At 47.8% G+C, this 23,834-nt stretch overlaps 1 protein-coding gene across 1 annotated transcript; it reads left to right on the top strand.

Annotated features, from left to right (window-relative positions):
* Positions 1 to 2,448: 2,448 nt before the first annotated feature.
* DYNC2I2 (dynein 2 intermediate chain 2) lies at positions 2,449 to 23,483 on the top strand. Its single transcript, XM_048512220.1, has 9 exons — positions 2,449 to 2,608; positions 5,576 to 5,836; positions 9,960 to 10,069; positions 11,242 to 11,399; positions 12,768 to 12,877; positions 16,152 to 16,319; positions 18,096 to 18,328; positions 20,325 to 20,482; positions 23,202 to 23,483. The coding sequence occupies exons 1-9, from the start codon at positions 2,531 to 2,533 to the stop codon at positions 23,438 to 23,440; spliced, it is 1,515 nt and encodes a 504-aa protein (XP_048368177.1). The 5' UTR covers positions 2,449 to 2,530; the 3' UTR covers positions 23,441 to 23,483.
* The last annotated feature ends 351 nt before the right edge of the window (positions 23,484 to 23,834 follow it).

Below are 23,834 nucleotides of genomic sequence, written 5' to 3'. Positions count from 1 at the left end.
GATGGCCCCTCAGGTTGTTACCGCTGCTGAGGCAATGTAGTGAGGCGCAGGAAGCCGGTGTTCTTCAAAAACATAATATTTTATTCGAAAGTGGTGGCTACAGCTCAGGCAGGGGAATCGTGCCCTCGTGGCCAAGCACAAGAACTTTTATACACAAAGATCAAAGGGGGCAAAGGGGCAGGTAAGGGGGCAGGTCCCTTACCTTACAACAATAAAGAAAACATCAACACATAAAATAAAAGGTACAATTACAACTTTGTGAATGGGACCATGAGATCTTGCTGTCAGGCGTCTTCCTGCGAGACTTTACGAAAGTGCTGAAACAGGGAGCGGAGAGTGTCCATTCATAAAACTGGGTGAGGCTGTTAACGTACCCAGGCATCTGGTTATCAGATGGACTGCTTCCTTGAGTTATGTCCTGAGGCTCCCTAGCCTCAGTCCCGCAACAAAAGAAAGTTCAAATGGTCCAATGGTAATCTTGGCACGTTCTTCAACGGCTGGGATATCTGGGGTGCCGTCATCAGATTCAATTTGTAATTCCAAAGGGGTCTTTCGCTAAAGAGATTTACCGGGTGTTGGCCCAAGCTGAATTCTAAGACTAGCTTCCTTGGGTCTTAATATCAGCTGCTACAAGGTATTGCTTTTTACTAACAGATACAAACATCAAAAATAACATTTCCTAATTTTAACGAACTTACAATAAAAGAGCATAAGCGAAATGTCCTAACCTAGCATTAACAAACCTTGAATCAACTGGAAAGCCTAGCTAAGATATAAGCCTAAACATTGGGCAAACAATAAATCCAATACTGAGGGGCTTACATTAAATCTTAAAAAGGGATAAAGCGAGAGGAAAACCATGTAAAACATTGGCACAACCACATATACACGTCCTTTCCAGGCCCCATGAAGACATTCGGATAACACTGGTCTCTTTGCTCTGGTCCTCAGCCAGTTTAGTTCAGCGATAGGCTCAGGAAAATATTTTTTAAAAAATAATTTTTATTAGTAAATTTGCATATTCCAATTAATACGGATTCCACATTTTACAATTACAATTCAGCTATACATTTTCTTTCTAGAATATTTGTGGAAAAGTTATAAATAAAGCAAAACTGGAATTTATAAAGTTATAGCAAAGATAATATGAAAAAGTATACCACCCCGATAGCCCCCCCCGAAAAAGAGAAAGAAAAGAAAAGAAAGAAAAAAACATCACGTTTAGATAATTAGGAAAAGGAGAAAAAGAAAAAAAGTGTATATATAAAGTACAGGAATCAAGGAGAAATTAAGAAGGACCTCCCCTTAGCCTCATTTCTGTTTAATAATCCGTATTTCTTGGGAGTTATATTTACATTAAGCTAATTATCATATTTTCTTATATACTTAATTCCTTATAATCTTCTTTTCTTTAGATCAACACTGTAGATATATATTTACATTCTTATATTCCTCTCTTGATTGAAGAAATTGCATCAAAGGTTGCCATATTTCTATAAATCTTTCCATCATATTTTCCTGGCGGTAACAAGATCCCCATATCCTGCCTTTCCCCCCAGTTAGGAACCCAAATCAACTTACATCCTCCCCTCCTCCAGTTCATTCTTACAACCCTTTAAGGTAGGTTAGGTCAAGGGTGTGACTATCCCAAGGTGACCCAGGAAGCTTCCCTGGTAGCGGCATTTGAACCTGGTCCCCCAGATCATAGTCTGATACTCACTTTTTGTTAAGGGTGTGTGTTTTGGTTGCCATACTGATTTTTATGTTGACTTGTTTTTTCTGCTAATTTTTTTACTATTAGTTTACTTGTTGGTTTTCGACTGTATTGGCTTTTTTTTAGAGAATCTGCATTTACATTTATACACTTGTATAATTTGTGGTAAGCCACCTCGGAAAACACTTGCTGAGGGGTGATGCAGCAGATGAATGCATATAGAAGGAAAAAGCATTTCTCAAAAAAGGCAAATTAAAACTGATGACCAGAAAATGGTCACTATCCTTGGAAAAACAGAAATGGCTGGAGCGTGTGCGTCTCCTCGGTCCCGCAGAAAAGCACATTGTCTATTCGTGCCCTTATGTGGCTTCTAACAAGGATTGCTCTCTCGTGCGCCATTTGCTTCGACGCCATCAGAGACGCCACCACGGTCGCCATCTTTATTGCTGGCATCCTCCCAACGCCTGGCCTATAGCTCAAAACAGCGGGGATATCTCCCTCGTTCCGAGGTTAGTTAAATTTAGCACCCCTTCTGAAAAGCACAACCCCCTCCCCCAGTAGATAAAGCGACGGGTGGCCGCCGACGGTGGAAGACCAAATGAGCGCCCATAGTAAAGATGGCGCCCAAGGGCAAAACCCACGTGGATTCGTGTCCCTTAGGGCTCATGGCGACTACTGCCTCGTTTCCCTCGCGGCGTCGCTGTGTGGTGACGCAATTTCAAAGGGCCGCTGGGTTCCGGCTCGAGCGGGTGCTTTGGTTGCTATGGTAACCGGGCCTACGCCGGGCGCTTCTTTCCGTAGAAGCCGCGGGTAGGGATGCTGGGGGACTCCGCTGTGAGCGGGGTCGACGTGGAGTCCGTTTGGAGGAAAGGCTGGGGAGCCCGCTGCGAGGAGGTGAGAGCGGGGGGAAAAGAGAGCGAGGCGGGTCAGGCTGCGCTGCTGCCGGGAATCTTAACAGCTAATAGCGGAGCCTCCGTGTGCAGGGGCAGTCTACCTGTGGATGCTATTTGTTGGGGGTGGGGAATCAGGAAAAGGCCCTACCGCCTTGCTTGGCTTATGGATTACAAGGAGCAACGGGGCGCTTGGCTTAAGTAGACTTTTGGTCAGACCTGTATAGCAGTTGCAACGTTTAATTCATTATATTTCATATCCTGTTCCATATGGGTCTTCGTTCCATGTGAGTCCCTAATATCGTCGGGTTTTATCATCTCCCCTCTCTCCTCTTTTCCTGGGAGAGATTTAGTTTATGGTTAAGCACTGGCGTTCGTGGGATGCCCAGGTTAGGAAATATTCGCTGTTTTTAAATGACATTTATGATAATTATGTTTTAATGATTTTATGGATACCATTTTATGTTGTACACCGCCCAGAGCCCTCTGGGGATGGGGCGGTATATCAAATAAATAAAATAAAATAAATAAAATATCCTGCTTTTCCAGCCAGGTTGGCTGCCAAAGGGACCAACAGTTCACACGTTTCCTGCACAGCATTAGGTAAATCCAAGTCAATTTCTGAATTACGATAACCAGTTTCTCAGTTTCTTCGTTACGATAACCGTCAATGGAACTCCCATCTTCTGGAATAGGGAAGGTTTGGACGAATAAGGGAAAGGCACCTTTTCTGGACCCATCTGCTTTGCTGGGACTTTGTGCTTGATTTTTGCTCAGGTGCATTGGAATAGGTTCTCAGTTCTGCCTGTTTTCCAGGACACCATTGAAACTCTGGTGCAAGCAAAGCAATGCAGGTGAAGAATGCCTCTGCAGTTTGCAAATGAAAACACCGGAGAGAAGGAAGGACGGGGCTTTGGCCTCTCGTAAAGGTGCCTTTCATTCCCGAGGAACTGCATTCAAGCTCTTTCCTCCACGATGCATATGAATGGGCCGAAGAATTCCAGTTTAAAGGACTAGTTGGCACTCCATTAGATGTTTAGGCTCTCCCCCTGCCCACACACTCAGATAGCTAATAAGTATAAAGAGCAGAACTGAGGAGTAGATACAGAGGTGGGATCCAGCAGGTTCTCACCAGTTCCCAAGAGTGGGTTCCTAATTATTTGTGTGTGCTGAGAGGGGGTTACTCATTGGGCCTGCTTTTCCGTTAGAAATTCCATTAGGTCCAAAAATCATAAAGTCCTGTCGTTTCCTATGTGGCTGGTTAGCGAAGGTAGAAAACGGGAGAATTCTCCCTGTTGAGCTGTTTTAAAAACATGTTTCAGAAATATGGTAAAGTTCCTTGTTTAAGGAAAGTCTCCTTCTTTTGATTTCTAGAAACAAAATTTAGTATTTGAGAGTATTAAGTATTTGACAGGCAGTCAATTAGAGGAGAAGTCGTTGTTTCTGTTGGCAGTAGACGATAGGACTTGCTATAATGAGTTTAAATTATGGACAGAAAGATACCAGCTGGAAATTAGGAACTTTTTTTTTTACAGTAAGAGTTTTTTACAGTAACAGAGAAATTATTAATGCCCCGCCCCTGGAATGCCCGGCCATGCCCCCGTCATGCCCTGCCCAGCCCCATTAGCGCTACGCCACCGTTTGAATCCCACCACCATGGGAACCTGTTACTAAAATTTTTGGATCCCACCACTGAGTAGATAGATATATCTGGAGGTTTTAAGTGAAACACAGAAGCGGTTTGGGCCGATCTTGCCAGGCTCTGCAACAGCTACTGGACAACTAGGCCTGTCCCAGGATCAGAGGCCACCATGCAACTCAAATCCTCCCTTATCCATGGAACTCTCAAGGGGACGTCAGCCTAATCTGTCTTTTAGGGTTGTTGTTTGAGGATAAAATGAGGACAAACTTGTAAGGCGCTCTGAACTCCTTGGGTCACAGGGTAACATAAAAACAATGAGTTGTACCATTTCTGGAAATGTTGAAGCCATGGGAAAATAGAAACTTTTGGAATCAAACATAAACTTCTGCTGTCTAATGACCTTAAATAAATAAATCATTTATAAATTGGTTAGCATATGCAATTGTAGTATTTGGCATACTCATGAAATTTAATAGTTGAAATATTTTTGTTTTCTAAAAGAAAAATTGCAAGTATGCACACTATTGAGCCATGTCCTATCATAGTCCTGGTATATTTAATTTTTGCCATCAGAGACGGGGGAAATTAGTTGAAGGTAGAAAATCAATTCGGTAGTAAACAAAGCAAGGGTATTACTTAAATAGAAACCCCCTGATAGAATCACAAAGTTGGTATGATTATCAGTATAGTTGGATATTAAGCTGAACTTTATAAAATGAAAAAGACTGAACCCTTTAATAATGTATCATCATTAAACACTTTAGCATTTATTAATTGTTGCCAAAGGTTGTTGCCACATTTATACAAAAAAAGCCCATCTTGAAAACATTGTACGCATTCACAGTATAAAGAAGAAGAAGAATTTGGATTTATATTCCCCCTTTCTCTCCTATAGGAGACTCAAAGGGGCTTACAATCTCCTTGTCCTTCCCCCCTCACAACAAACACCCTGTGAGGTAGGTGGGGCTGAGAGAGCTCCAAAGAACTGTGACTAGCCCAAAGTCACCCAGCTGGCGTGTCTGGGAGTGCGCAGACTAATCTGAATTCCCCAGATAAGCCTCCACAGCTCAAGCGGCAGAGCGGGGAATCAAACCTGGTTCCTCCAGATTAGAATGCGCCTGCTCTTAACCACTATGCCACTGCTGGTATAAACACTTTATAGTACTCCTGAAAATTTTCCAATTGGAAATTTCTGCTAGAAAAATTAAGAATGTCCTCAGACTTTTTCATGCCGTACATTTGGAAAAAGTGAAACCCTCTGTAAGATAATATTTTTTGCATTCAGAAAGGGGAAATGTTTCATGGATGTTCTAATGCTCACTTTCCTAGAAGAGCATCCAGACGGGGGTGATCTCCACAAGAGAAGCTGTGACTCAGTCCTGCAGCTTCCAAGATGCCGGCGTGCAGACCGACACGGATGAAGAGAACCCCCAAGCCACGGGGCTTCAGTTGGCGGCATCTGTGGATTACGGGAGCCTGCTCTCGTTCCTGCAGAACGTGGAAGAAGTTGTCATCAGGGAACTCAACAAGAACTGGAGGAGCCACGCCTTCGATGGCTTTGAAGTGAATTGGCTGGACCAGAATGAATCGGTAAAGTCCTGTCAAAGCTGTGGGCGGAGCTGATCTCTGAGGTTGCTGTCTCCTCTCTCTGTCCTGCTGAAGCAGTTTGCTTCTCCTTAGAAGAAAGCGTTGACACTCCCTGCTCCCAATCCCCTGGGGCAGTGGTGGTGAACCTATGGCACGGGTGCCAGAGGTGGCACTCAGAGCCCTTTCTGTCGGCACGTCATGTGGGGGGGATCTCCCCCCCCCCACATATCTAGGCTGGCCTGGGCCACTGGACTTGATGTGCATGCACCTCAGCAAGCAGGGAGGACTCGGCTGGTGGGCCTGGTGCCTGTGCTCCAGGTGGCTGCTGCCTGGGGAGGGGGGGTGCGGGGGTGTGAGGCAGCAGATATGCTAGAGAGGTGCAGAGTGGCACACGTGGGACTTGCTGGAGGCTACAGCAGGCTTGCCCCTGCTTGAGGGGGTTATTTAGGTTAAATTGCCGCGTTGGCACTTTGCGATAAATCAGTGGGTTTTGGGTTGCAATTTGGGCACTCGGTCTTAAAAAAGTTTGCCATCACTGCCCTGGGGTCTCCCTCTGCAAGTGAGGACAGGTCACGGAGAGGCAATCCCCTCTGTGGCTGGGCCCAAGCAGGATAAGGTCTTTTCCCCCACCCGGGTGTTCTTGTGTGGGAAGACGGGATGGACAAAAGGAAACAGGATTGATTTGGGGGCTCCTGTGGGATCTCTTGTTCCAGCCCCTGTTCATTTTTTTCTAAGCTTTACCTCCAGGATGGCAAAGGGCAGATGGAGAACTGTTGTGTGGTGGTGAAGAGTATCAGAATCAGCACTGGATTCAAATGGGTGATCTGCTGGGAAGCCTGTTGCTGACCTCTTAGGCCACAGGTGTCAAACTCATGGCCCTCCAGATGTTATGGACTACAGCTCCCATCATCCCCTGCCAACATGATGCTGGCAGGGGATGATGGGAACTGGTAGACCATAACATCTGGAGGGCCGCGAGTTTGACACCTATGTCTTAGTCCAGTGATGGCGAACCTTTGGCACTCCAGATGTTATGGACTACAATTCCAATCAGCCCCTGCCAGCATAGCCAATTGGCCATGCTGGGAGGGGTTGATGGGAATTGTAGTCCATAACATCTGGAGTGCCAAAGGTTCGCCACCACAGTCTTAGGCCATTCGCTGTCTTTCTCAGCTTTGCCCACCTCTTAGGATCGTGGTGGATAAAATGGGGCAAGGAGAACGGTTTACACAGCCTTGAGTTCCTCGGAGGAAAAAAATGAGTCTGCTAATTTGATTGGTGAAGTGATGCTAAGGGAGGTGGAGGCTCCCCACCTCACCTGCATTATAGCCAAAATAGTGAATCTGATTAAGGATTATGTCCTTAAATATCTCTTTAAAAGGGGAATGGACAGATTAATGGGGGGATAGGCCTATCAGTGGCCACTAGCCATGGTGACTAAAGTGAACCTCCATGTTCAGAGGCAGTCAACCTGTGAATACCAGTGCTGGGAGGCAACATCGGGGAAAGACCTTGACCTCTGTGGCCTGTTATTGGACCTCTACAAGAACTGGCTGGCCACTGTATAGGACATGATTCTGTAGATTTCTGTGTATTTTTTATCCATTTAAAAAAAATATAGTTTTACAGTATTTTATGGCGTTTTATATTATGAGGTTTTAGTGTGTTATTGTACACCTCTCAGAGCACTCCAGGGGTGGGTGGTATATCAAGTGGAACCACTAAAAAAATAAATAGACTTGGTGGACCTCAGGTCTGATCCAGCATGGATTTCCTTAGGTCAGTGTTTCCCAACCTTTTCGAGGTCAGAGTACCCTTGACCTCACTCTTCATATCTCACGGTACCCCTGCCGCCACCCTCCACCTTCCCCTCCCAGGGTGAACATAAGAACATAAGAAGGAGCCTGCTGGGTCAGACCAGACTCCATCTAGTCCAGCACTCTGCTACTCGCAGTGGCCCACCAGGTGCCTTTGGGAGCTCACATGCAGGATGTGAAAGCAAGGGCCTTCTGCTGCTGCTGCTCCTGAGCACCTGGTCTGCTAAGGCATCTGCAATCTGAGATCAAGGAGGATCAAGATTGGCAGCCATAGATCGACTTCTCCTCCATAAATCTGTCCAAGGGAAGCACTGGGGGTGGTGGTGGCTGCTGACCTTGTGGCAGGCCCTGCCCCATGGGCCAGCTCCATGTCCTTGCTGGCTGGTGGGAGACACCACAAAAATGAGAGGGGGGGGGGCGCAGTAGTGTTGCCATGGTACCCCTGGGACATGCTCACGGCACCCCAGGGTACCACGGAACCCTGGTTGAGAATGGCTGCCTTAGGTTCTCCTTCACCGTACCACCTGTGTTTTAATGCTGTCAACATTCAGACTGCACATTCAGGTGTCATATTCTTCCTTGTGCACTCAGGCCACCTGTATAAGTTCTTGACAAATGCCCACTCATGTGAGCCCATGGGGATTTGTTTTTAATTTCCCAGTGACCCCCTCCAAGCCTGGGATCTTCTGAGACTGCCATGTGCCCACTCCTGTGCCCACGTCTCCTTGTTGACTTCTTCAGGAGTGGCTGTGGCTCGGTAGCTTTCGTGTCACAGGTCCCTGGTTGCATCCACTGCCAAGATTGCAGAAAGTGGGCTCTCTGCTCACAGGGAGCCGCTGATGACCAAGTGAGACAGTTCCCTGCTTCTGCTGCTGTTTCTTCCATGGTTTTATCCAGCCAGCTGTGCTTGTTCAGTTCCTCTGCAGTTCTCCTGCCCTTGAGCTGAGTTAGCCTTTGTCAGGACTGCCAACCCAGAAGAAGAAGAAGAAGAAGAGAAGAGTTTGGATTTATATCCCCCCTTTCTCTCCTGCAGGAGACTCAAAGGGGCTTACAGTCTCCTTGCCCTTCCCCCCTCACAACAAACACCCTGTGAGGTGGGTGGGGCTGAGAGTGCTCCGAGAAGCTGTGACTAGCCCAAGGTCACCCAGCTGGCGTGTGTGGGAGTGCACAGACTAACCTGAATTCCCCAGATAAGCCTCCACAGCTCAGGCGGCAGAGCGGGGAATCAAACCTGGTTCCTCCAGATTAGATACACGAGCTCTTAACCTCCTACGCCACTGCTGCTCCTTGCCAGACAGCTACAGTGGCTTTCTCTCCACAGACATGGAGACTGTTCACTAGAGAGCTGTTCCCTGTAATGAATTCAATACAAGCTGGTCCAGGTGATCATCTCTCACCTTGGAGAAGCTGTCGTTCAGAAATGCGCTCTGAGACACCCCCACCCCACCCTGGTATTCTCTTTGCAGTGGACACTGCACACTGCTCTGCCTGCAGGCTGCCATCCTGAAGGTTTCCTATCCAGGAAACATCTGTATATATAAAAAGCTAACCGCGTATTTGTTGATGACAGTATAGCTCAGTAACTGCTGGGCCAATTCCTCTGAAAATTCCAAGCCACTATAGTCAGCCAGGTGAGAGTGTTTTTAGATGTTCATATATATGAAATTTCACACCTGGCCCAGGTAAGACGCCTTTTTCCTAGCGCTCCATGGTGAAGGAGGGAAAGGGAAGGGAGGGAGGGGGAGGGGTGGCATGCAAGGGAAGAGAAGTGAGGGAGGGAAGAGAGTGAGGGGCGACATGCAAGGGCCAGGCACCCTAGATTCCCTGAATTCTGCGGTTACAGTTAAGAAAACCAGGCACACATTACTCAGGAGTAAGCTCGGTACAGCAACCGTGACATACTTTGAATGGCTGTGTCGCGCCTCTCAGAGGGTTTCCTCAGAAGCGACACCCAAACTTACTCCCAGGTAAAGGATCATGACCAGCCAGCCTAAATGTGTGGGAGGGGTGCCTTTCCATTCCCCCCCCCCCCAAGGAATGTGGGCACACACATCACTGACATTGCACAGTATCAGGCTGCGTGTTTGCATGAGCACGTACTGCTGGCCTCTGCAATTGATTTGCTGCTACTGTTCCTTTCCCATTTCACCACAATAAGTCACAGCAACACGTGGCCGGGCCCTGCTAGTTGGGATCTATAACTGGGCTGGGGAGGTTTGACAAGCCCCTCTTTCCAGTGGCCTTGTTGACATATTCAGGGACCTTGTTCATTCATTTCTCTGACTCTGTAGCAGTTTGGCTTTTTGTAGGTTTCTTGCCTGCACAGTCTAACCTATCCTGAGGCCAAAGAACAGAAGCTGCAAGTCACGAGCGTGTCCTGGAATGCCACTGGGGCAGTCATTGCGTGTTCCTATGGCAGGTGAGTATGCAGCTTAGTGGCTGTGCATGTGCAGAGGTTCCCAGGTCCGATTCCTGGCATTTCCAGTTAAAGGATGCCATTTAGCCGGGCTGCTGAAGCCTCCTCTCTGGCTGAGACCCTGAAGAGCATCTGCTAGTTGGAGTAGACAACGTTGAACAAGGATCTGACTCAACATCTGCTCCGTTGTGCCAGGAGTTAGTTGCAACTTGATGTCACACAATTATCAATATTAGGAATGGTGAGGAATTCACATTTCTGAAATATTGTTAGAAGGAGAGGCCAGCATTGATATTTTGTTTTCATTCGTAATTACAGTAATGGAACCTCTCCCCAGTAGAAATAATCTAAGCCAGACCTGGGCATTATACGGCCCGCGGGCCACATTCGGCCCGCCAGTTGACCCTGACTGGCCCCTGCTTTAGAAGAACCTGTCGTCATAATGGCAGCCGGGAGAAGCAGCGTGAGACTGGGATTATTTTTTAAAAAGCCTCTCTCGGTCATTCACGTGTGCGTGCGCACTTCCCCCTCTTGGGAGCCTTCTTACGCAGGCGCGGTGTCAGGAACAGATGGGGAGGATCGCGAGAGAGTTTTTAAAAAGCTGTAGTTCTCTCCCCACCCTCGGAGCTCCGCCACATTGCGCAAGCGCCATGAGAGGAAAAGGTGGGGAGGGTGGCGAGAGCAAGTGACCGTTGCTATGCGAACTGCCGCCGAAGGGCAAGGAGCGGGAAGGGCTGACCTGAGCACGCCCCCTCTGGACGGGAGGAGGGCCCGGCCCTCCACAACATTTTCTGTTTCTTATGCGGCCCCATGGAAAAAAATAATTGCCCACCCCTGATCTAAGCAATGAACTGATCAGCCCTTAACTGGCAAGTATGTCATACTTGGAAGTAAGTCCTGTTGAAACCCCTTGGGATTCACAGCCTGTGGATCTCACCGTGGATTGGGGAATCGATCATTTTTTCCCTCCAGGATAAGAGTGGTGCTCTCCTTAACAGATCAGTTATAATTGCCCCTCTCTGTGCCTCCTAAACTTGGCAGGAAAATGGCCAACCCCAGATTGTTTAGAGAAGCCAGATCCCTGTTCTGATGACCCCCTTCAGCTGAAGTTGTCCAGTCCAGTTGGACATAGAGCTGTAGGCGACCCATTCGGCCACCTCCCCTCTTTCTTTCAGAATGGAAGATGGAAACTGGAGCACAGAGAAATCATACGTCTGCACCTGGAACCTGGATCGCAGGGGGCTGAACCCCAATCGGCCTGACCTCGTGGTGGAAATCCCCAGTTCTGTGATGTGTCTGGCCTTCCACCCGCAGCAGCCTTCGCTGATAGCTGGTAGCTGAACCTCTTTTTTCCTGTTTCATTCATTCGCATTGTATTGCCTGTAACTGGATTTGCTCCTTTTCTCTGGTGCATCCCCTCCTTTATTGCTCCAGCAAGAACCAGCATCTTGCAGCTGTAAGCAATTGTGGGGATGGACTATTATGGTGAAGAGGGTGTTGGGGAAATAACCTACAGAGGAGGAAGAAGAAGAACATGACCAGGGTAATGGGGAGAAATAGCTGATATGCAGCCATCCCAGCCATACAAACACACACACACTTTTATTTCCAGTCCCGAGAGCTGGCAATTTGTCATTTTTTATTTTAAAAAGAAGGGTGAATATTCAGCTGAAGGGCATGCCTCTTGGGTCCTGTGATGCACTGGACAAAATATTGGGTTTGAACCTCTGCTCAGCTTATGGAGGGAACTTTCATCACGTTCTCTTGCAGAAGGATGTTTCAGAGTTATCAGATCAGCAGGGTGCAGAATAATCCATCCATCCATCCATCCATCCATCCATCCATCCATCCATCCATCCATCCATCCATCCATCCATCCATCCATCCATCCATCCATCCATCCATCCATCCATCCATCCATCCATCCATCCATCCAATCATCCAATCACCCAATCATCCATCCATCCATCCATCCATCCATCCATCCATCCATCCATCCATCCATCCATCCATCCATCCATCCATCCATCCATCTAATCCATCCATCCATCCATCCATCCATCTAATCCATCCATCCATCCATCCATCCATCCATCCAATCCATCTAATCCATCCATCTAATCCATCCATCCATCCATCCATCCATCCATCCATCTAATCCATCTAATCCATCTAATCCATCCATCCATCCATCCATCCATCTAATCCATCTAATCCATCCATCCATCCATCCTTCCTTCCTTCCTCTTCGGCTATTTCCTTCCAAATTTCAAATGACTGTTCCTTCCTTCCTCTTACCTTCTTCCATTACGGCTTTCCTTCTAATTGCTTTAGGACCGCCCTCCCTGTAGTTGAACCTAGGGCGTTGTACATCATAATTAAAGACATACAATGAATGTAATATATAAAACAGTAGTTCCATCCTATAATTTAAAACAATCAATTGGCGACAGTTCCTCCCCCCCAACCCCATCCACAGGGGTCCTGGATGACATGGCTATCCCGGCTGGCCAAAAGCCTGGTGGAACAGGTCCGTTTTACAGGCCCTGCGGAAACTTTGAAGGCCTCAAGAGGGCCCTGGTCTCCTTTGGGAGCCTGTTCCACCAGGTGGATAGTCTGTGCACAGTATGTAGTGATGCATTAACATTCTACGCACTGAGATTTTTGCCTTTGCTCCATGGATGTGTTTTGTCCCTTTCAGGAGGCCTTTTCAGCGGGGAGGTCCTGGTGTGGGACACCAGCCGGCTAGATGACCCCTTGGTCTGGAGAACAGGCATGACCGAAGACACTCACACTGACCCTGTTTATCAGGTGCTGAGGAAAGCGAGGCGGGCGCTTTGGAGTAGGAGAGAACTTCCCCTGATCTCGTGTGGTTCATGATCATGCAGACACTCATGGGAAGGGACCGACTTTTTTAAAAATGGGGATGACAATAGCTGTCCCCCAATCCTTTGGAATAATCCCAGATCAATCAAGGACGGGAGGCCACCAGAGCAAAAGGCTATCTTGCCTCCCCTGAACAAATATTGGCCACCTCAGTGGAGTCAGAGCCTCTGTCTCCAGGTGGGGGCCGGCACAACCCTGTCTCCATTTGGGGGCTGGCGGGGGCGGAGCTGAGGGGGTGGACCTTGGGGAGGTGTGGTCATGCCCCCATAGGCAGGGGGGCGTGGCCCTGCCCCCTCAGCCCCAACCCACCCCATAAAAAATTTATACCTACGTCACTGTATCGTGTGGTCACTTTCCAGGATAATGGTTGTAATAAGTATAATTTAGCTTGTAATAAGTTATACTTAGTGCGTCCGCAAAGGCTGAATTAAGTGCTAATGCGATTAAGTCCTTTTATTGGAAAAAGGGGCTGAGGAACATCGAAACGGCTTTAAGATTATATAAAACAAAATCATTAGCGGCCGGATTCAGCTGTTTTTTGTGGGTTTTCCGGGCTGTGCGGCTGTGGTCTGGTAGCTGTTTCGCCTGCATTTGTGGTTGGCATCTTCAGAGGTGTATCACAGAGAGAAGTCTGTTACACACTGTGTCCAGTCACACAGTGTGTAACAGACTTGTGATATACTTCTGAAGATGCCAGCCACAGATGCAGGCGAAATGTTAGGGACAAGAACTACCAGACCACGGCCAAACAGCCCGGAAAACCTACAACAACCAGCAATTAACATTGTTTGATACCATGTGTTGGTCAGACCAGGTGCTCAGGAGCAGCAGCAGCAGCAGCAGCAGAAGGCCATTGCTTTCATATCCTGCACATGAGCTCCCAAAGGCACCTGGTGGGCCACTGTGAGTAGCAGAGTGCTGGACTAGATGGACTCTGGTCTGATCCAGCAGGCTAGTTCTTATGTTCTTATGTTCTTATAATATTCAAAAAATTGGAAAGAGTACAGGGGAAATTTTTACATTCTATCTTCCAAGCTCCCCCATATATTTCAGATGCAGCTTTCAGGTTAGATGCAGGGTTGCTGTCGGTTGAAGCCAGGATTTGGCTGTCTGCAGTCCTCCACTGGCTTAGATTGTTTGATTCCAACAAGGGCGTATTGCATGACCTAAGTAAAGATCCATTTATTTCACCCTGGTGAAAAAGGGTGGAATTAAAGTTGAGACCTTTTGGTGTTCTGTAGTGAATCCTTGGCGGCGATGGACTGTAGACAAGCCAAACTAATAATTAAACAGAGAATGAGAAATGTGGAGAGAAGCCATGATAAAAACAGAATCAAATTGTGTCTTGTTGACTCCAGAGTTTGGAATGACTTAAAGCAGGCAATGTGAGTCAATTGGATCATATAAATCTGGGGAGAAGTGTCATGTCGATGAGGCATAACGCCCTTCCGACAAAGACACTTATTGACAGATTTAATAAGAGTCCTGGGGAAGAAGAAGAAGAAGAAGAAGAGTTTGGATTTATATCCCCCCTTTCTCTCCTGCAGGAGACTCAAAGGGGCTTACAATCTCCTTGCCCTTCCCCCCTCACAACAAACACCCTGTGAGGTAGGTGGGGCTGAGAGAGCTCCGAGAAGCTGTGACTAGCCTAAGGTCACCCAGCTGGCGTTTGTGGGAGTGCCCAGGCTAATCTGAATTCCCCAGATAAGCCTCCACAGCTCAGGCGGCAGAGCAGGGAATCAAACCCGGTTCCTCCAGATTAGATACACGAGCTCTTAACCTCCTATGCCACTGCTGCTCATGGCCTTTATTCTTGTCATGATGGCCTTTATTCTTGTCATGATGGTTCTCTCGAAACACAAGCACATCTTATATTTGACTGCAATAATATGAGACAGGATTGAGATTTTTTTGATCAATCCTGTTGCCAGTTCCCCAATCAAACAACAAACCTCTTGTAAGTTTTCAAGGATTTTATTGAAAAGACATGCAGGAAGGAAGATGTTTCTGGTGAAAAGTCGCCCAGCAGTTGATGATATAGAAAGCACACTCCCCACCCCCACACGGGAACAGAGAGTCAAAGAGAAGCCCAGCCTGGAGGCCCGTCCCAGCAGAAGAACTCCAAGGCCAGACAGAGTTGATAGGGTTGCTCCTGCAAAAGCAAAAGGCACTCCAGAGAGCTCCCCCTCCCAACAACACCATCCTGACACCTATCCTTGGTAAATTTCCGGGTAGAGACAGAAACACTGTTATCTCTATTTTAAACAGCTGGGTTTGACGAGGGGATAACCCTAAATGTTGCTACGTTTGCTTGGTGTTTTTACAAAAGGTTTTTAGGAACCGCCAAAGAGGAGTGACACATTCTGAATGGACTGTTTTATTGTTTTATTCTGCTTATGATCCATTTCATTATATATTTGTTGTGTTTTGTTGTAATATCTGGCTGGGTTTGATTCCCAGCTCTGCCGCCTGAGCTGTGGAGGCTTATCTGGGGAATTCAGATTAGCCTGTGCACTGCCACACACGCCAGCTGGGTGACCTTGGGCTAGTCACAGCTTTTCGGAGCTCTCTCAGCCCCACCTACCTCACAGGGTGTTTGTTGTGAGGGGGGAAGGGCAAGGAGATTGTAAGCCCAGAGGTGGGATCCAGCAGGTTCTCACAGGTTCCCGAGAGTAGGTTACTAATTATTTGTGTGTGCCGAGAGGGGGTTACTAATTGGTGATTTTGCCACATGATTTTTGCCTTAGTTATGGCCCCTCCTATCAGCAGTAGCGTGCAGAACTTGAAGCAGTCTAGCAGGAGGTGCACCGGCGTGTGTAGCAGCCTGTGCGTGCGTGCATTCGTTTCTCGCCCAAGGACCGGCGCAGCGGCTGCATCCTTGCCACAGCCCCGCCCTGGAATGCCTGGCCATGCCCCCGTCGTGCCCCGCCCAGCCCCATTGGCGCTACGCCACAGTTTGAACCCCACCACCATGGGAACCTGTTGCTAAAATTTTTGGATCCCACCACTGTGTAAGCCCCTTTGAGTCTCCTACAGGAGAGAAAGGGGGGATATAAATCCAAACTCTTCTTCTCTTCTTCTGAAGCTGTAAATAAACACTACAAAGCCGTTTCTTCATAGGCTGGACTTCTCACCAGGGTCTTGCTCCCTCCGGGGCTTTAGCCACGCGTGGTCTTTGACACCTTGCTTCTTTTGTCAGGTTGGCTGGATACAGCCCAGCAAGCTTGGCCACCCCTTCCACGTCCTGAGTGTGTCCACAGATGGGAAGATCTTGGTGTGGCAGGAAGAGAAAGACGGCCTGCTCAAGGTCATCGATGGCTTTGCTTTGGTGTCGCAGCAAATTCCCAGGAGCACGAAACTGAAGAAGGTGAAAGAGCTGCAGGGATTGCAACATAATGGCCTGGCCGAATGGGCGCATAGTCTGAACGGACTTGGGGTTTCTCCCTTTTGGAGAAGAGCAGAGTTATTTATAACGATGAGAGAGACTCTGAACTCCCCTCACATCTCCTTAGGTGAGTGGTGGCGAACCTTTTTAAGACCAAGTGCCCATACTGCCACCCAAAACCCACTTATTTATTGCAAAATGCCAACACAGCTATTTAACCTGAATACTGAGGTTTTAGTTTTTAAAAAACGGTTGGATCAGAGGCGTGCGTTACTCGGGAGCAAGCTTGGTGGTTGTCGGTGGCTTTGCTTTGAAGAAACCGTGCAACTCTCCCAACGGGTGAATCACGACCCTAGGAGGGTTTACTCAAAAGCAAGCCCCATTGCCAGCAACTGAGCTTACTCCCAGTTAAAGGATCACACTTTAGTTCTTCACATGAAAATCTGTGGGGTTTAACAGCACTTAACAGGGTTACCTACACTGCTTCCCCAAAATTAGATCTTAGGTTTAATGCTAATAATCGAGCCCAGTGGCCCAGGCCAGCCTAGATATGTGTGTGGGGAGGTTTGACCCTGTTTGCGCGTGCCCACAGAGAGGGCTCTAAGTGCCACCTCTGGCACCTGTGCCACAGGTTCTCCACCACTGCCTTAGGTCAACAGCCAGTATATATTTACAGCTACTGCTCCCCTTCCATCCAAACTAGCAAAGCCAAGGGACAGGGAGGGTTAATTTGTCCAGGCCACATTCTACTACAGTCATCCATGGTGGAAAGGGGGCGTTCAGGAGAAGAAGTCTGTCACTATGAAGCAGGATTGCGCTGCATTCCTCACTGCATGGTTGGCAGCTGTCCAATCCAGAGCGTGGCCTGGGTCCACTGGAGGACTTCCGTAAGTGGAAAGGAGAAGTGGTTTTCACCAGCACCCCCTGGGAAGGTGAGAAAGTTGGGCTCCGCCAATAGAGATTGCTTCTTACCAGCAGAAATGTCTGTTGGCTCCAGCCTGCATCCTGGAAATAGTGTGGCAAGTTTTGGTTTTCCAGAAAAGAAATGAATTCCCCTCGTGCTTTCTTAGTGAAGGTTGGGGTGCTGTGTAGTTTCCGGGCTGTCTGGCCGTGTTCTAGCAGCATTCTCTCCTGACTTTTCGCCTGCATTTGTGGGTGCCATCTTCAGAGGATCTGATAGTAGGAATGGAAAGCAAGTGGAGTATATATACTGTGAGGTCAAAAGGTGAGGCCATCTGAATAGAGTAGCCTGGTATGTGAGTCACAAAAAAGTCTGTAGCCTGGGAGTAACAATGAAGATAGCAAGGTCAATAGGTGAATGCATCTGAATAGAAGTATCCTGGTCTTTGTTTCCTTTGATTGCTATTGTCTACAGTTGTCCTGTGTTTGTGTGCTATCTTCATTCTTGCTATCTTCATTCTTGCTATCTTCATTGTTACTCCCAGGCTACAGACTTCTTTGTGACTCACATGCCAGGCTACTCTATTCAAAGGGCCTCACCTTTTGACCTCACAGTATATATACTCCACTTGCTTTCCATTCCTATCATCAGATCCTCTGAAGATGCCAGCCACAGACGCAGGCGAAACGTCAGGAGAGAATGCTGCTAGAACACGGCCATACAGCCCGGAAACCACACAGCACCCCAGTGATTCCGGCCGTGAAAGCCTTCGACAATACATTAGTGAAGGTTGTTTGTAAGGGGCTGGTTTTGCCTCAGCTGCCAAACCTTACAATGTCCTCCCTTCCTTCTCCCAGCATTCCCGAGGAGACATGGCTGTGGGCGTGACCTCCCTCTCCTTCTCCCACTTTGAGCCCAGCGTCTTTGTCACAGGCACGGAAGGCGGCTTTTTGCTGAAGTGCTCCACTGCAGTCGAGACGGTTGCCGTCCTCCAGAAAGGCAGCTCTTTCCCGCTGAAGGCCCCAGCCCAGTTCATCTTTTCCCCCCATGGAGGACCAGTCTATGCCGTGAGCTGCTCACCTTTCCACAGGCAAGTAGACAGGAATCAGGTGATTTCTTGAATGGAATCAGTGGAGGGTTAAAGAAGAAGAAGAGTTGGATTTGTATCCCCCCTTCCTCTCCTGTTAGGAGACTCAAAGGGGCTGACAATCTCCTTGCCCTTCCCCCCTCACAACAAACCCCCTGTGAGGTAGGTGGGGCTGAGAGAGCTCCGAGAAGCTGTGACTAGCCCAAGGTCACCCAGCTGGCGTGTGTGGGAGTGCCCAGGAGAATCTGAATTCCCCAGATAAGCCTCCACAGCTCAGGCGGCAGAGCTGGGAATCAAACCCGGTTCCTCCAGATTAGATACACGAGCTCTTAACCTCCTACGCCACTGCTGTAGGTAACTGACCATATTTCTTGCCTGTCATTTTTGGAATAAAATTTTAATTTTTCAAAGCATGTGGCACACATCATTTTGTGTTTCATATGGCAGCCCTGCAAGGTGGGCCAGTAGGATCTACGGATTGCAAATGTGGGGTGTAGATAGAGTGGTCTCCCAGTGACAGGAGACCTACTTTCCCTTCCCGCCCTCACAACAAACACCCTGTGAGGTAGGTGCGGCTGGGAGAGCTCCGTAGAGCTCTGACCCAGCTGGCGTGTGTGGGAGTGCACAGGCTAATCTGAATTCCCCAGATAAGCCTCCACAGCTCAAGCGGCAGAGCGGGGAATCAAACTGGGTTCCTCCAGGTTAGAGCACACCTGCTCTTCACCACTACGCCACTGCTGCTCCTACAGTTAGGCGAACTGTAGCATGTTGTCAAATAGCTGAACCATTTGTCAAGCGGATCCATGAATTTGTCTGTTTAGCATTTGAAAGGCTATCACTTACAGGAGGGTTATGGAAGATAGGACTCACAATATATATATATATTTTTGCCATCCAGTCACAGTTGACTTATGGCCACCCCATAAAGTTTTCCCTGCCTGCCTCCTCATTATGTTCCTGGTATTCCTTGGAAGTTTCCCATCCAGATATCAGCCAGGGCCAACTCTGCTTAGCTTCAGATATCTGACAGGGTCTGGCTAGCCTGGTCAGGGCAGGATTTGAAATAATGGGTATAAATTATGGGCGTAAAGGTACCAGCTGGAAATTAAGAATTGTTTTTTTTATTACATGAAGAGTAGTTCAGCAGGGAAACCAGCCACCTAGGGGAGTGGTCAGCTCCCCCTCCCTGGCAGTCTTGAAAAAAAACAGCTGGACGAACACTTGTCAGGGGGCTTAAGCAGGGGATTGGAGTAGGTGGTCTGTAGCAGCAGTGGCGTAGGAGGTCAAGAGCTCGTGTATCTAATCTGGAGGAACCGGGTTTGATTCCCCGCTCTGCCGCCTGAGCTGTGGAGGCTTATCTGGGGAATTCAGATTAGCCTGTGCACTCCCACACATGCCAGCTGGGTGACCTTGGGCTAGTCACAGTTCTTCGGAGCTCTCTCAGCCCCACCTACCTCACAGGGTGTTTGTTGTGAGGGGGGAAGGGAGAGGAGATTGTCAGCCCCTTTGAGTCTCCTGCAGGAGAGAAAGGGGGGGGGGATATAAATCCAAACTCCTCCTCTTCTTCTTCCTCTTCTTCTTCTTCTTCTGCTGCTGCTGTAGTAGTAGTAGTAGTAGTAGTAGTAGTAGTAGTAGTAGTAGTAGTAGTAGTAGTAGTAGTAGTATGGCCTCTTCCAACTCTGATTCCAGGTTCTGACTGTGTGTCTGCAAACAATTTTGGTTGAGAGATGTTATAGTTTTAAGACTCTTAAATGGGCAAGAAGAGAATCTCAGGCTCATCCCACACATGCAGAATAATGCACTTTGAAACTGCTTTCAGTGCTCTTTGAAGCTGTGCGGAATAGCAACATCCACTTGCAAACAGTTGTGAAAGTGGTTTGAAAACGCATTATTTTGCACGTACGGAAGGGGCCTTAGGAAAGTTCGGCAGTACTGGGTGACTTCTTTGAGGAAGTAAAAACATTTCTTGTCTTCTGACTCAGCATTTGCTTATTTCTAGGAATTTGTTTTTGAGCGGAGGGACTGACGGCCACATCCATTTGCATTCCATGTTACAAGCGCAACCGCTGATTTCTATTCAGTTGTCAAAGAAATACGTGTTCAGCGTGAGGTGGTCTCCAGTACGCCCCTTGGTTTTTGCAGCTGCTACTGGTGAAGGTGAGTGAGCATAGCCTTTGAAAGAGATTTGTGCGGAGAAAAAAATGTACATTGGTGGCGTTTCAGTAGCTCGAGCAGCAATTTAAAAAGTTTACTCTAAAAGAAATCGTGTGCACTAATTTTGAACAGTAGCTGAAACAGGTAGTGCTAAAGCGGAAGGAGCTTTTTTTAACAACAAAGAACCTTTCTTGGCATAGCAACATTATATACACAGATCCACTTAACCAAGTAGAGGGAAGCTAAAATAAATGTACAGGTAGAGAGGCTGATGTTCAGGATTTGCTCCTAAAGCTCTGTTTTATATACAAATCCAAAAATTTGGTGACTGCATCGTTTGCATCACTACTGGGGCTGTCCAACAGAAAGGTAATCTTTTGCAAGTCAGATGCATACTCTTTTTTGAGTAGCAGGGGTGACAAGTATTTGACTCTGGGTACTGTGTAAAGTGGACAATAAAGTAAAATATGGTCTATAGAGTCAACACAATTCCCGTTGCATATGCATAGCCTTTGGCGGTAAGGGGTTTTAGTGAATCTCCCTGTTGATACGGCTGATGGAAGGGAGGTAATTACAACGTGGCCAAAACACATCATTGCTTTCCTATAGAGCCTGGGCACGGTTATCTGGTGCAGGTATTGAGCCCCCTTATTACCAATGTAGGTGATACCTAGAGCTAAAGGAGAACAAGTCCTGGAAGCCTTTTCGAGTAGGATCTGATGTTCCTGGTCAAACAGCCTTCTCTTCAGAAGTTGGAAAGTCTCTTTAGATGGTGGCATGGCCAGATAATCCAAAGAATAGCCTAATTTGTTAATTTTTGTTTCTATAATGCCCCACCATTCCAAGTGACGCGGAAGGAGCTTTAAAAACAGGATAGTGCAGAGGGTGTGGACTGCACACAAGACCATGAAGACGAACAGGGTTTTTTTTTGTGATGTCAAGTCACAGCTGACATAGGAGCCCGCTTGGCATTTTCAAGGCAAGAGTCATTCAGGGGTGGTTTGCCATTCCTTGCCTCTGCATCACGGCTCTGGCGTTCCTGGGAGGCTGCCCATTCAAACGCTCACCAGGGCCTACCTTGCTTGGCTTCTGAGCTTTGACAGAGATCACGCCAGCCTGGGGCTGCTGAGGCCAAGGCTGAAGAATGGAGGCATGGTAAATAAAGCCTGATGTTTGTGCTACCTGGTGAACTGGGCACAAAGAAGTGTATTTATTCTGTACAAAACTAGCAATTCTGTCCTTGCAGGAACATAGCTTGATTTCAGGAATTGTGTGGAGCTACCCAATTTAGTGTGTTTTGCATAAAACAACATTTGGAATTTTGTTTTAGGCAGTGACTAGCTGGCAATGAGAGGCTCCTGGAAACCCAGGAGGAGGCCTCTAACATTCCAGGCGACACTTGCTGGCTGAACACTGATGTGCAGCTGCTGTCATTGAGACATTGGGCACAAGTGTCACTTGGATTGCACTGCTCAGAATCAGGGACTATTTTAAACTCTCATCACTTGGTTCTGGTGGGTTTTCCAGGCTGTGTGGCCGTGGTCTGGTAGATCTTGTTCCTCACGTTTCGCCTGCCTCTGTGGCTGGCATCTTCAGAGGGAAGTCTGTTACACATAGCGTCCAGTGAGGAGGGAATGTTTTTAGTGGGGTATATATTGTCCATGTCCCAGGGTGGGGAATCAATCAGTAAGTGTTTGGGTGGAACTTGCTATGCAAAGCTGTGGTTGATAGTGTTGTGGGTGGGGTTTTTCAGTCCAGGGAGTGATTCACATTTGCATTCCCTGCAGCAGCAACAGTCTTAGTGAACAGTCTTTGTAGTCGACCCACGTGGTCAGCGTAAGAACGAGACGAGACGCGGAGATAACATCTGGTGGAGATCGCCAGCAGCGGGAGCCCGGAGGTCCGTGTTCCTAGCGAGTCTCCCGCGTGCTGGTTCCTGGCACCTTTTATTGTTTATTCTACCAGCAGTGTAGGAGTGGAGGACCGGGGGGAGTTCCGGGAGAGCGGGAGGCAGGGAGATCATCATGTGATGCATGATCTCACCTGGCTACGTGCGGAGAGGAGCGTAAGCGTCTGAGCCTAATCCTCACCTGGGGGCAAGACCATTGTCCCTGCGCCCGGTGACTGAGCCAGACAGTTCATGACCCGTGACTCATAGGGGGATGAGGAGTGGGGGTGCGGTGCGACCAGAAGGCCGTAGGTCCGTTGGCGTTCCAACGTTCTACCACGGTGCTGCTGGGTCAGCAGTGCATTACTACAAGTCTTATCACGCGACTTCAGTTTTTCAGTCTAGAGAAATAATCGGTCAATGAAACTAAGGTTTCACCTCTATATTGAAGGACCAACAGAAAAGAGAAAACTCTCCTGAAAGTTACTGGAAGAACACAGTAGATGAACTCAAGGGGTTTCCTGAATATAATTACTTGAGATCGGGGGTTTTCTTCCCCTTGAAAAGATCAGTGTGTTTTGTACTTTAGACATATCTCACCATTTCTTAACACAAGATGAAAATATATTTGCCATATGCTGGAAAAACTAAACTATTTTAGCTTTGAGAGAAAAAAGGCAATCATTGTTTGTTGAGGCCGTCAGGATTCTGTGCCAGATTTCATGTTGTACTATGATCATTAATAATGCACGTTGCTAAAACCGCACCTCAGGAAAACAATGGCCACTTTTCATGCTGCTAGCTGGCATAACGTGACTTGTCTTTGCTCTGAAGGGGAAGTGCAGCTGTTCGACTTTGGGAGAAGCTCTCAGAAGCCGTCCATTTCTATCCAGCAGACCTCTGACCGGACACCCATCTACTGTTTAGCGTTCAACAGCAGACAGAGCCAGCTTCTCGCTGCGGGAGATGGCAGCGGAGTGGTGAAAATATGGCAGTTGAGTTCAGATTTCACAGAAGAGGGGCCGCAAGAATTGAACCACCTGGACCAATTAGCAAACGAGATCACAGACTAACAGAGACGCAAATAAAAGTCCATGTGTTTTATTAACCCTGAAACATTGGCGTAAGATACTACGTATATTTATCAACCCTGCCCTGGACTCCCCCCTTCCTTCCTTCCCCCCTGGGCTCCCAGCCGACAGCCTGCAGTCTCTTCTGACCTCCCCTCCGGGCAGGCCAGAAGAGACTGCAGTCCCGGCCTTGGAGACCTTCTTTTATAAGCACTGAAGCCGGGGGTGGGGCTTGGGGAGCATGAAGTCCCACCCCTTCCTTAAGGGAGTATTCAGAGCAAGACTCAAAAAGTCTTTGATGTCATATAATCTATTTACAAGTATATGTACAGAAATTCAAAAGCACACAAGAAGTGCTGCAAACAGTTCAAGAAAACGTGCCCCAGGAATTAACCTG

Source organism: Sphaerodactylus townsendi, linkage group LG12 (genome assembly GCF_021028975.2).
Source record: "Sphaerodactylus townsendi isolate TG3544 linkage group LG12, MPM_Stown_v2.3, whole genome shotgun sequence".
NCBI classification, from domain to species: Eukaryota; Metazoa; Chordata; class Lepidosauria; order Squamata; family Sphaerodactylidae; genus Sphaerodactylus; species Sphaerodactylus townsendi.
This window is presented reverse-complemented; position numbering and strand designations above follow the sequence as displayed.

What these genes read in the sequence shown, in the direction of transcription:
- DYNC2I2 (XM_048512220.1), top strand. Translation starts at nt 2,531, where the DNA reads ATGCTGGGGGACTCCGCTGTGAGCGGGGTCGACGTGGAGTCCGTTTGG. An exon ending in GGCTGGACCAGAATGAATCG is followed by an intron (nt 5,837 to 9,959) that starts GTAAAGTCCTGT and finishes GGCTTTTTGTAG; the next exon opens with GTTTCTTGCCTGCACAGTCT. An exon ending in AGCTGCTCACCTTTCCACAG is followed by an intron (nt 18,329 to 20,324) that starts GCAAGTAGACAG and finishes GCTTATTTCTAG; the next exon opens with GAATTTGTTTTTGAGCGGAG.